Genomic DNA, 14,054 nt, shown 5'->3' on the forward strand with positions numbered 1-14,054 from the left:
CTGCAGCTCCTGTGTCAAAACTGCACTCGGGTTGAAAGCACAAGTGAGCATAAGTGAAGATGAAAGTCTTAATACTTCGATCCCTCGACATATTCTATTATGCCAGTGGCATGTGGTACGTTTGTTTACCATTGTTATGATGCTAATTTAATTTTCACTAGATAGCCATTGTGTTGGTCTGGCAAACAAAGCAGCTCCTTCCCGCTTAATCGGTTCGTCATGTCCCTGGATGACAACAGCACCACAATTCCCAGTGCTATAAACCAGCTACTAATTAATAGCATAGTTCAAACTGGCTGGTGTCCTCATGTTGAAGTCAACTGTCTAGAAGGCAGCTGAAGGTCAAAGCAGAAAGCTTTGCCATTTTTCTTCTTTTAGGAAAGGCCCTTTAGAAGACGCTGCCAGGAAAGACACTGAGATATGACTGATTGATGGGTTGGGAGGCAGCTAATGGTTCCATAGCAATTCCTAGAAATTATTCTAAAAGGAACAGCACTTATTCATCAATAGCATTATTAATTATATATATGTGATATACCAGTAGACACGGTATAGATTTTGGGCTCTTTCTCAATCATTGGCTACCTACGTGATGTTGCTGTGCTACATGGTAATGAAAAGCGTATAGTTTGCATGTGTTTTTAAGCATTTTGGTTTAAATACAAGTGATTTTAAGCCATTGAAATGCAATCACCATTGAAAGTGAATTTCGCTATATGTGCACGCTGTCTGAGAGACGTGCACTTGAAGACTGTGCTCATAGAGCACGGGAGTATTAAATAGTTATTTTTGTCAATTTATAGGACTTGATCGGTTAAATACACACACTTGTATGTTTCAAAATGCCCATCTTTGCAAGCATCCTCATAAACAGTAATTTAGGTCAGTGTATTAGATCTGGGCAGCTCTTAAAGTGACAGCAGTCTAATATTCCTGCTGTCTGTCATTCATGTTAATCAAACAACAAAAAAGAAAATCTCTCACTGCTCTTGACTAAATCACTTTTGTAACTTTAATAAGAAGAAATGTATATTTAATTTACACGGTGAAGAATATGCAGTGTTTTTATAAATTTGAATACTTTATAGCCTACAATGTATGTAGCATTTCTTATTTAACTGTTCTACTGTAGTTTTTTTTATTTTTTTTATCTTATTGCTTGTAATTAGTTTCTTATTCTTATTTAATTGCTGACTGTTTACTTGTCTTATCTTCTACATTAACATCACTGTACCATACTAATGTCAAAGTAATTTTTGTAAAGGATGTAAGTACTATGGTACATGAATATGGTAAATAGTCAGTATAAAATGAACTACCACAGTTTTTAACGGTAACACCATGGCTTTGAAGTTAATACCACAGAACCATCATGCTATTTTTGAAGTACCTTGGAGTGACTATGTACATAACATACTGATAACAACATTGTTCAGTACGACCAAAAAAGTTTCACCATCTAATAACATAACCATTATTGCACCATGGTACCATAACAATATGTTTCGTAAGGGCTTTAAATTTGATTACATATTTATATTTTCAAATTTATTAATATTTGTAATATCATAATGACAAGCTGCTTAATTATTTCTGTATAATATGTCTATAAAATGCATATTCTGCATTATAGCAGTGATAATGAAAACAGGGCACTGACAAAAACTGGCACTGTTGTTGTTGTCCTGGAATCCTAAGCTGGAGAGACAATAGCAGAGATAAAGGAGGTCTATTCATTCTCACAAATGAGGGAAGACTGACAGAATCTGGGATGCACCTGACGAACTGGAAGATAAAGTAGATTGGTGCCTGTGAGCAGCCTACAGCATTGGTAACTTATCTTCGTAAAGACAAGTAAATTGCCTCTCTACACAGCATCATCATGTCTAGTAACGGCACCTCCAAATGAGCCACATCCTAGAGAGGATAGTATGTTATTAAAAGTGAAGAAATATGTGCCCACGACTTCTCAAATAATCTGTCTGCAAGGCTAATATAAGACCACATATAAATCACTTTTACACATCTTCCTCTAAATTCAGGAAAGTCTTGTCACATACAGGAATAAAATACAAATTGCAAGGGCTGTCAATCAATTAAAATAATCTAATCGTGATTCAGGTCTCAAACTGCATATTTCTTCTACTGCATTGAAACACAGGTAAAATGCACTGAACGAAGAGGTTTTTGAACTGGTTTGTGGCTGCAGTTCTTTGATTAGGGTAGGAAGGTCGTTGTATCATGTCTGTTAAATAAATTGAAAAGCAACTGAAAGGCATATTTCGAGTCCTGAAGATTCTGTATATAATTTATATTGTAAATAAATTGGAATTAATCAAATCACTTGAATCACATACGTTCACTTTAGCACCCTTAAAAATACATACAAGTACAGTTGTCATAAAATTCAAGGGTTGAAAGGCATTAAAGTCATGGTTGAACATTCTGTCATCAATTACTCACCCTCATGTCATTCCAAAGCCATAAGACCTTTGTCCATCTTTAGAACACAAATTATATTTTTGATGAAATCCGAGAGATTTCTGACCCTGCATAGACAGCAATGCAACTGCCACGTTAACTATCCCTTTAACTCAACTGATGCTAGATTTTGCAGACACCCATTGGCCTGATTTGAATCAGCAACCAAAACCCGATTTATACCACCAATGATATATAAAAAACAAAAACTATAATACTGTTACTTTTTTTTTTTAATTTTTTATTTACAAATATTCAATATTTGCAAAAGCTGTTTTTAGTGCCAATGCAAATCAGCCCTCTAGTATTCAGCACTCAAATACAAGTCTTTGTCTCACTTTAAATTGCATTTAAATTTCACTTCAAGGATCACAAACCCTGCCAGACATGTGCGGCAGGGTGGCTGCGGATTTGTGTGCCGCTTGTCGTAAATCTATTATACCCCTTTATCCATTATTCCTATAGTAACGTTTAACTAAGTTACGCCTGATGAAATCTCCATAAGTGAAGGTGAGATGACAGCAGCTCACCTTGCGTTTGCGGGGGATGGGTTCATCGAACAACAAGCTGTTCCCATCATGCTCATCGATGTTGTCATCTGGTGGGCCGCCTAGGCTGGGCATCCGAAAGGGTTTGAAGCTGTCAGCGGACAGGGGTGGGGACGGAGTGGATGGGTTGGACTGGTCACTGGGCGCACTCCAACTCCAATATCCACTGCTGTTGTAGCTGGATGGAGTAAAGCCTCCGTCCTTCCATGAGCCATTTAGACCCTCTGTATTGAGAGACACGGTGAAAGCATAAAGACACATTAAGTGCAGTAATTACCATCTTCCCGGCATATATATACTGCTTTATAATACACTAAACTTTCAATTAAGTGTAATGAGGAGTGAAAAGACATAAATGTCATGTTAGCTTATGAAACTCTCAGTGTGCAGCGGTGCTGTAACACACTGTAATAACATAAAGTTAAAGTCCTAATTATATTACATAAAAGCCACAATTATAGTACTCCATTAAAGCCCTCCAAAAGTTATAACACATCCTCATCAAGGTCTTAAAGGGGCCATACAACATGTTTGACAACATTTGACTTGTTTCCCTTGGATTTTTTTGTTTCATTGTGTGATTTGTATTTTAGCTCATTATGAGTCTTGAATCTCTCTGTGAAAACAAACTGTCATAAATATAGAAGTCTTAAAGGTACAGTGTTAAAAACTGTGGGAGGTCAGATAGAGAATATGAATGGCTGTTAAAACTAAAAGATGCCTTTACTAACATTTAAAAGTACTTCAGGGAATAAAATGCTACAGAAGTGTAGAATATGGCCCCTTTAGGTTATTAGTAGATGACAAGACAGCAAAAGTCGGCTTCATGATAGCTGAACTAGTACACTACTGTTTCATGTGACAGTTTTTCATGCACATGTGACTGTGAAAACAGGAAATAGCTGAGTGTAGAGCAAGCCGTTTCTGCAGCTCAAAGCTGACAGTGTGAAAATGATTTCATGAGGGCTGAGGTTATGGTGTGGTTGTGATCTAAAATGACTTACCACTAACTTTTACAGGAGGGCTGCGTACCAGAGGACTAGTGGACAGGCTGGTCAACACCATGGCAGCTGTCACTTTATCCATGTCCACCTCCTCCTCTGATTTCCTGTAAATACAAGAAACGATACTTAAAATCACCATGAAATCAAAAATGAGAATTCCCGTTCTTATAATCCGTCCCATCGAACACCTGACAATCACAACACAACAACCACAACAACTAGTAAATATCAATGATCCAAACAACTTCTGGTAGACAAAATTAAGATTTTTGCTTCTCATTTAAGATGATCTTTCACTCATGTACTGTATACATGTCTCGATAGGGAGAGACTTTAGATTTTTGCATTTTTTTTTTCAAAGATCTGACTACTTTGCAAGGGATTAATAGTCACATGACATGATTTACAGATCAGGTGATTGTTTGCAACTTGGCTGCATGTACAAAAAAAGTTTATTTGAATATCTGGGTAGGAAATAGGCTAACAAGCTAATCAGCTGTCTGTCTGCTAAGTTTGTGTCAAAAAACTTTCACAATTTTATAATTTACTATTATATACATAATTAAAAAGACACATTTGTAATCACTCACTAAATAGAGGATCCATTAGAAGTTCTTTCAACCAATCAAATCCAATGATAATTGTTCATGCCACCAGGGATTCTACTGTTAACTCTTCTCAGGTATTATAGACTTCCTTGATTCAGGCTATTACGAACATGTTGCTCTAAGCTTCCATAACAGCTGCTGCGTTCATTGTTGTGGGATCTCCAAAGCTGCACCGCACAGCGTCCCTATGATGGACAGAACAGGAACATCTGTCCTGACAGATGACTCTCATCACTTACAGATGAAGTGTACACGTCTCTTTACGATAGCATGATGCCGTATGATGATATCTCAACGCGACCCGTTTCCACAATGGGAACGGAGTGGCTGATCTTGCAGCATTTACAGTTTTGTAAACAACAAAAGAAAGACACAGTGTTTTTATATAACAAAGGACATCTGTAAAATCTCAAATGGGTATTTTGTGCCTGTGATTGAAGGATGGACGATGAATGCGTTGACATGTGGAAGGAGTAATAAATCTTCTCACCTGTCAGCTCATTCTCTCCTGGGAGAACCTGAGCCGCCCTGCCAAAGGCGCAGCATGAAATCTCATAAGCGCGAGAGATGGAGAAAGCGAGAGACCTCTGGCTGACAGAGAAACCCGGGACCTCCATTAGAGATAGGCCTAATTTATGTTTCTCATGCGGTGAGAATGATGTCATTATGGCTTTTGGATAAATCACGGAAGGCTGCCATCCTCTTCCGATGCAGCTTTTCCCAAGACCCTACTATTATAGGTACTTCCTGGTCACCTTGGGAGAGCACGTTGGTCTTGATGGAGCTTTCCAGATAATGCCACGCTGGTGCTCCTGGACGGCAGCTTATTAAGAGCTTTAATATCTCTCATTCAATGGAATATTGTAAATTTCAAGAAACGCATTAGATCCTGTGTAATTAACATGTAATATATTGCCACTCTTGAACAAAAAAAGATCTCTGAATTCCCAAATCTCATGAGTCATTACTATCCTTATAAAGCCACAGGAGTGAATTACCATTCATTTATGAATGGTAATTAACCGAGAAGGTAAGTGATACATACAGCTGTAAAACTCCAATTTGACAGGAGACAAAGTGGTGTCTTTAGTTGTGCATCCACACTGTTTACGTCATTTGCCCACTATGAACTGTTCTACATACACTCTACATGAGGGTTGCTTCATGTAGTGATTTCAGAAATAACATTTTTGACAAATGACAAAATAACAAATGCATTGTGGCTTGGGATGGGTTAGGATGATCAACCGGTCATCCATCAACTAATTACTAGATTAGTGACTGGGGGCAGAGGACCCCTTAAGAGGCCACAAGGGGGTGCTTGGTGGTCCACCCAAAATTTAGGAGAAAAAACACTACAGAATGCATCTTTTGTTTTATAAAAGCCAAAATACTACTTTGATGTGTTAAGTTATTTAAAATAATATTTTATTATTTTGATTTTGCTTTCTAAATACCATAAGATTTATCACAATGATTTTATTCCATTGACAGTGCAGGTATTCAAATAAAAATAAAATATTACATGACAAATGTGTAAAAAAAAGTAAAAAAAAAAAAAAGCCTTAGTACAGTGATTACAATAAAGAGGATTATTTATTTTTAGACTAATTTTGCAGCATGTCCTATGTGAACACCATTAAAGGGTTAGTTCACCCCAAAATTCTCAAAATTAATTACTCACCCTCATGTTGTTCCACACCCGTAAGACTTTCGTTCATCTTCGGAACACAAATTTAGATATTTTAGATGACAAAATGCTGTCAGATATCCTTCCATTGACTGCCATTGTAACTACCACTTTGACACTTCAAAAACTTCATAAAGAGATCGGAAAACTAATCCATATGAATCGAGCGGTTTAGTCCAAATTTTCTAAAGAGAATTGATAATTTTTTATGATGAAAAAATTTAATTTAGTCTTTTACTCAAATGTAAACATTGATCAGTGAGCATAAGCAGCAGCTCAACCTAACCTGAATAACACACAAAAACTAACCTCTTCCTGGAAGTCATCAAAAATATCTTTATGTGTGTTTCCGAAGATGAACGAAAGTCTTACAGGTTTGGAACAACATGAGGGTGAGTAATTAATAACCGAATTTTCATTTTGGGGTGAACTAACCCTTTAAGAAATATGTCTGATCAGTCTGTGGTGGTCATGACCATAAACAGCCTAATTACACAGGGCTTCTGACTAGTCGATTATGAAAAGATGTAATTTTGCACATCTCTAATCATGGCCTCTTCCCATCTTCACTGGAATATCTCCAACTCTGAAGCTGGAAAAACACATTACGGTAGTTACTGTTCTCAAATAGAGAAGAACAGACCAACAGATGCTCTGCTGTGACCCAAGCCAGTGCTGCATCTCATTTGCTGTTGCCACTCTCATCTCTCATCTCATTTGACATCTTTGGTTTTCTCAATGGGAGCAGGACAGTATAATCATGCTCTTTCTGCTCATTTACAATCAGGCAGGTATAAATTAATGGCTATGTTACAGAAATGAGCTTGGGTATGAATTACCCAGATCTAAGAGCCATTAATGCCCGGTAATTCTTCCCGTGGCCACCCTCATTTCCAGAAAGCCAAACGTCATTGGTTTTTTTTGGTCATGGGGGTAAATGGGTGAGATGGCCGCCAGCCAGAAGGGGGAGGCAGTTCACAGACATCTGTTATGATTCATTGGACAGATGTGCCAACTTTTTGTAGCCATCCAGTCTCGCAAGACAAATGAGAGAGCGGGTGGCTTGAGGAAGGCTATCCTACGTACCTTCAGACATCTGGACCTTTGTGCTTAATGAGTCCATCGAGGAGGACTGCGCCCACATTGGCAGAAAACTGAAAAGATGTTTCCAGTTTCAAAAGAACAGTGGTTTGGGGGGGTATAATGGAAACTAATTGTATTACAGTCTTTATCCAAACCCAATATAAGTTTAATGTGGGCTCATTCTGACCGTGCAGCAGTGGCACAAAAACCGTTTGGAAAAATAACAGTGTCACTTTAACTTACCAAAACAATCGAAAACAAATTGCACTCCATTCAGAATTCAGAGAGCATTTCAGTGTCAGTAAACACTGATAACTCTGAAATAACACAGGGGAAATCAGGGGAATTCCCCGAAAAAAACCCGAGCCCACAGCTCCTCCCCTGCTGCCCTCCCCTTCCCGTTCGGTTTTGAGCGAGAGCAGGAGAGAGCGGAGAGATGCCTTTGAAGTTGGCTCGAGCTGGGCCGTCCGTCGTTTATTACAGTCACTAGTGTATGACGCTCATTTCCTTCTGAATAACGGGCAATAAATCAGATGCCTCAAGCCTCCCGGCTTGAGCTCCTGTGTTCTGTTATCACTGCCATCCACGTAAAAATCTGCATGCAGCACGGGACAGATATGCATGAGAGACGTCGAGCCATTATAAACGTTAACCTGCTGTAAACATGTAGCATAGTGACTGCGACCTCTGACTGTCAGATACTAATCGGATGCAGTCACAGACCAAGCCCTCCACGTAAATCTACGGCCTTGAGCAGATCCAATCAGCATCACATACTGTTAAAAGATAAAATAGTGGCAGCATATATGGGCTATTTTCTTTCAATTTCCTGTGTAATATCATGCAGGGCTGGGTGTTTTGACTATATATATCGACAGTACAAATGTGATGTGCTGTACAGTTTATACTTGCGGTGTGATTTAAAAAATACACCAAGCAGAAAACTGTAGCTTGCAAACTGTGTTCCTGATGGCATCCAATGTAGACAGCCTCACTGACTATAATAGTGGGATTTAGGTTTTGTTCATGGTTACTTAGCAATGATGCAACTTGGTGCATCAAAATAGAACTGATGTGTGTGTGAGACCACATAGTCACAAGTACATGAATCAGCTATTTTCCAAACATTTAAACATATTAACGTATTACTACCTCCTATGTAATGTATAACTGTCTCCTTTTCACTTGTGTTATGTAATGTGAAGCTGTTTTTATACTAATATGTTGTTGTTAATCTTACTGTTTGGACTGCATTTATTAAAAAGGTGTGTTTTAAATCACTAGATTGCAGAAAAATAGATATTTCAAGCTTATATAATATATAGAGTTTAAAGGTCCAACAAAGAAATAAAATGTGATGTATTCCCGTGATGGCAAAGCTGAATTTTCAGCATCATTACATTCCAGTCTTCAGTGTCACATGATCCTTCAGGTATCATTGTAAAACAGTTCTGATCATTCTCAATGTAGAAAACAGTTGTGCTACTTAATATTTTTCTTTGAATATAAAGTTCAAAAGTACAGCATTTATTTTATTAACAACATTTTTTGTATGTCTTTACTGTCACTTTTGACCAATCTAATGTCAATCTACATAATTTCCAGGAGTCAGTGTACTTCTGAGGATGAAATATCTACAAAAACTAATTTTAATTGACTATTTCAAAGATATTAAGTAAATAAAGTAAATCCAGTGATTATTTGCTTATGTATCAGGCAGTCAGTGAACAGGTAGTACTTTTACTCAGTATGGATGCAGTAGATTGATCAAAATTCACAGTAAAGACATTCATTATCACAAACAAAGAATCTATTTCTGTATATAAACAGCAAATAACTAACAAAATAAACAGTGGTTGGTAACTACAGACAGTCTCTTCCTGTCAAAGTTAACAGCTTTTGGCAAGAATACGCAGCAAAAGGGAACTAACAGTATTCTTAAAGTTAGACTGTACATTGATGGTTCCATGAAAAACCTTGAATATGTATGAAATCTTTCTATTGCACAAAAGGTTCTTTAAATTAATAATAAAATGTTCTTCATACTAGGAAAACAAAAAAGTTCTTATAAGAACTGTTCACTAATGGCATCACCATGAAATCCTCCTTTTGGAACCTTTACACAAGACTCTATCAATCCTAGAAACTTCAGAAAACCTCTCCAGTCTGCTTCCCCCAGAAGACCGGGCCAGGACTGTTTTCAGTTTTGATAATAACCGTATCTACTGCACACTTTACCATTCAACTCTTCTGGAAATCTTTCTCTCTCATTGGAAGGCAAACTTGCAAAGCGCTCTGGAGAGAGAGACATTAACCTTGGCAACCTGAGACAGATACACACACACACATTATTTCTTTTTAATTTGATTAAAGCCAAGATTAATCCATTCATCATCTATTACATTGTATCATTACAGGTCGAGCGTGCCGTCGACACAGAGGCTCTCACGTTCTTTGTTCTCGATGCCACGCTCGTTTCATCTCGCCCCCTCCACCTCGGCTCTCCTCACGCCTGCAGGCTAAGCGCTCGCACGGGATATGCTGAATGTGTGGGCTGCGCTGGGCTCAGGGGCCCAAGGGGGGTACTGTCGGTCAACACAGGGATGCTCGAGGCGCTCCAGAAATCACAGTGGTTGGCATCGGACCAAAGCCAGCCTCCTCTTACCTCACACACACGGTCCAGCTCCCTGTAGTATGGATAAACACTATGAAGCCCGGCCCGTGGCCAGAAGCAAAGCTTGAGTTGTACAATGATTTCCCTTAATACTGGACAGCCTTGTTTACTGCAAACAGACAAAATACAGCACAGTGTTTCGGCTACACTGGCCACTCATATGCCATTTATAGCCTCCCCTGCCCCCACCTCACACGCTTGGGTCGAGTTTTTACAGTTCCCTGCAGTGTTCACGAGCGTTCCTTGATGTGAAGAGGGTAAACACCCTCACAAAGACAGAGATTTCCACATTCCTGTTAAACATGGGCTGTGTAAGAGCTGAGGTATTTATGGTCAACATCGACCTCAGGATAGCGCTCTTTTCCACCAGTAGTACCAGATCATGTTTGTCAAGGAAAAGAGAAAAGAAGGCTTTATCTGACTCCGACACACAGTGCCACTGTAAAAGAGCCCAAATGAAAGAAGAATAGGAGAAAAATCCCAGTCATTTATGCTGTCGGGGAAAAATATGACAAGTATGCTTGACATGACAAGCTTCTTAGAAGCATGTCAAAGAAAAATGCCAAACTGCAGCTGCAGGTGAACATCTTTGTTCTGAACTGTGTCCCAACCTTTTTTGTTTTAAAGTATGTGCCCTCACAGCCCAGATACCCCCTTCAGACCTTAACTGCTAAGGTTTTATGAAATATAATTTAGCATTATCATTAGTTATGGCTGTCACAATAAGGCAAGTTTCAAATGTCATTTAAATACACACACACACACACACACACACACACACATATATATGTATATATATATAAATATATATATATATGTATATGTACACACATATATATATATATATATATATATATATATAATATATTTTTTTTTTCACATTACTCTCTCTCTCTCTCTCTCTCTCTCTCTCTCTATCTATCATTGCACAGGGGTTGAAGAAGGGTAGGGATTAGGCATAGTAAATGTGTCTTTATATATATTTCCATTTATTATTCTTGCATTATGATTATAAGCAACAAATAATAATTACAAATAAAATATTGTCAATGTCATTTAAAAATGGTCCAACCTGTAATGGCCAAAAACATATGCTATTATGTTTTTTTATTTTTAAAAATAAACAATAAATAAATAAATTAGATTATTTAAAAAAATTATTATATTATAAAATATTAGAATATTATCAAATAATCATCATCATCATCATAGACAAAAATATTTGCTATTATGCATAAAAAATACTAAATCAAAATGTTTACATTTTAAAACATTGTAAAATAAAGCAAAACCCAAGCAAAATTAATTCACCGCGCACATAAGCTTTGCTTATACATTGCCAAGACTGTCACACAAACTGCAAACGGTGCACACACACTTCAGAGATGTTCACACTTTCATCATGAAATTATAATAGTGATTAGATTAAATGGTGATTAGGAGATTATGTAATAATCATATCAGGCCTATCATTAATAACATGAATTCAATATTGAAGTATGGATCACAATATCACAAGTACTATTTTTATCACTTAAATTTTCCTGTTATTGTAGGTTAAACAAAACAAAAGCTAAACTGTTCCAAGTACCTCCTGGAAACTCCTTAGTTGTCCCAGGTTTGGAATCAGTGATGTATATTAACCTATATACTTCAAGCCTCAAACATCGTCCCATCTCAGGAGAAATGAATGTGAAATATGGTCATGTGCATCTATGAGATGTGGCATCGGCGCCCTACTTTTCAGTCTACATCCCACAGTATAGTTCACACAAAGATATGACCCACAAAAGCAACCGGCAAAAGACCAACTGTAGACTTTGCATCACCTCCCCCAGCTGAGAGGCGCCATGACGGAGTACCTGCTGCATCCACAAAGCCAGCGCTGGGATGTTTAAGAGCCGCGTCGTGCGGCAGGCATAGCAACTGCTTTGATGGACTCAAGAGAATTGATGTTTCTGTCTGACCTAATGAGCAATGAGAATACAGAGCTTGTTGCTGCTGCAAACAATTCATTTAGCCGCCCTTTTTGTCAGGAAAAAAGCAAGATAGTAAAAGGAGGCGGCATCCATGTGGAAAAGAGTACTCTTTATAAAGTCTACGGCGGCAACAATGACTGCTGATCACATTTGGTCTTGTTCTATTCCCGAATACTGAACTCGCATCATGTGTGTTCCTGCTGGCTACCTGCCAGATTCAAATGTTTTCTTCAAGTCACGTCGGAATGGTCATATTTATGAGATGGGACGCTACAATGTCGTATTAACCATCTGGAACCTCAGGGTTTTTTTAAAGGGATACTTTAACAAAAATGAAAATTCTGCCATCATTTACTCATCATTTACTCACTCATGTCATGTTTTTGTTCCTTCAATGAAAGTCGAAGGGGTTCAGCTTTGTTTTAAACAGCTGAAACTTTCTTCAAAATATCTGTCTTTGTTCTTCAAGAAAGAAAAGTCATAGAGGTTTGAGGTGACAGGTTGGAGAGTAAATGATGACAGCTGTCCATTAAGTTAACTTTTGGGTTGAGGGCGTGTAAATTAGAGAATCATGATGGGAAGTAATTGGTAGTGAATATAAGAAGCACCCTTTCACAATACATACAGTATCATTTCAAAACAGATTTACAGAAAACCGTGCCTTAGTTCCCCCAGCGATCGAGACATAATGATATAATAAGCCATAATAACTGTGAGGGCCAAACTCACTAAACAGTTACACCACTCTAGTCTAAATTCTGTTGATTTTTCACCAAGATAATCTAATCTAGCTAGCTAAAATAGGAACCATTTTTTAAACAATTACTTCTTGTAGAGTTGAAAGCATCAGTAAGAATGTGTTGAAAGCTACAAACCTTTTGTTTCCTGCATTGCACAAGATTGTTTATGAATATGAAGTTGCATCATACCTATCTATTTATGAAGAAAAATGTGAAAAAACAATGTTATATAGAAAAGCTTGACATTGAATGAAAAGCAAGTACTTATGAGAAAACCCAAAATCCATACTCTACTATTCAAATTTATTTTTTCTAAAACAGTCTCTCTTGCTCACCAAGGCCGCATTTATTTGACTTAAAATAGTTAAAAATATATAAATTAGTATTCATTTAAAATGGCTGTTCCTATTTTAATATATTCTAAAATGTAATTTATTAAAGTGATGGCAAAGCTGAATTTTCAGCATTATTACTCCAGTCTTCAGTGTCATATGATCCTTCAGAAAGAAAAGAAAAGAAAAAAACTTACTGACCATAAACCTTTAAATGGTACTGCAGCTAAAAATAAATATGGATTTTATATATATATATATATATATATATATATATATATTATTTTTTTTTTTACATCCCTTGGTCAACATCCACTTTTATGGGCCAGTGAAAATGTTGGTGAAAAGTAGTAGTAATGGTCCAGTCATCAGAGGAAAAAATATATATATATGTTTTTTAAAAAAACCTTACTAAAGCCGATACTAAATATGAAAGCGTAATATACAAACTGCCCAAACTCATCCACTGTGTTCACCAAAATCACAAACCTTACATGCAACATCTAAACTCATAAGTAGTAACTTCCCTGGAGGAAGGCAGCAGTCTTTGGTAACAATAGTGCTACGCACAAAGCTGAGGTCAGTAGTACAAATGTCACAATAGGAATTCACTAGTGACTATGTGATTACCGTATTATTGAGTGCAAGCCCACAAAGCACCTGTGCTTCATCCTGTGAGAGGCGTACCTTGTTCGGTCCACAGTATAGACTATAAACAACAGAACGGATGCCGGCTGCCAACAAAACTTTGATTAATGGCTAATAATGTATGTTTTCAGTCTACGCGTCAAAGGCACAGTGTCCCTATCTCTAGTAGATCGCCATGCCCACCATCCCTCACGCTGGCACGTGACCCCGTCCATCCCCCCGCCAACGTCACCCGCATTCCCCAGGGAGCCATCACTACGACAGAGA

At 37.7% G+C, this 14,054-nt stretch overlaps 1 protein-coding gene across 2 annotated transcripts in view; it reads right to left on the reverse strand.

Annotated features, from left to right (window-relative positions):
* The window catches only part of LOC109107012 (zinc finger protein 704), a 47,350-nt gene that overhangs the window by 13,274 nt on the left and 20,022 nt on the right, over positions 1-14,054 (reverse strand). For both annotated transcript variants that reach the window (XM_042745788.1, XM_042745787.1), the window contains exons 3-4: positions 4,034-4,137; positions 3,012-3,253 (exon numbers count right to left, since the gene is read on the reverse strand). In XM_042745788.1, the coding sequence (XP_042601722.1) occupies positions 3,012-3,253; positions 4,034-4,137 (346 nt within the window). The remainder of the gene's footprint in view (positions 1-3,011; positions 3,254-4,033; positions 4,138-14,054) is intronic.

The sequence above is a fragment of the Cyprinus carpio genome, chromosome B19 (genome assembly GCF_018340385.1).
Source record: "Cyprinus carpio isolate SPL01 chromosome B19, ASM1834038v1, whole genome shotgun sequence".
Lineage (NCBI taxonomy): Eukaryota > Metazoa > Chordata > Actinopteri > Cypriniformes > Cyprinidae > Cyprinus > Cyprinus carpio.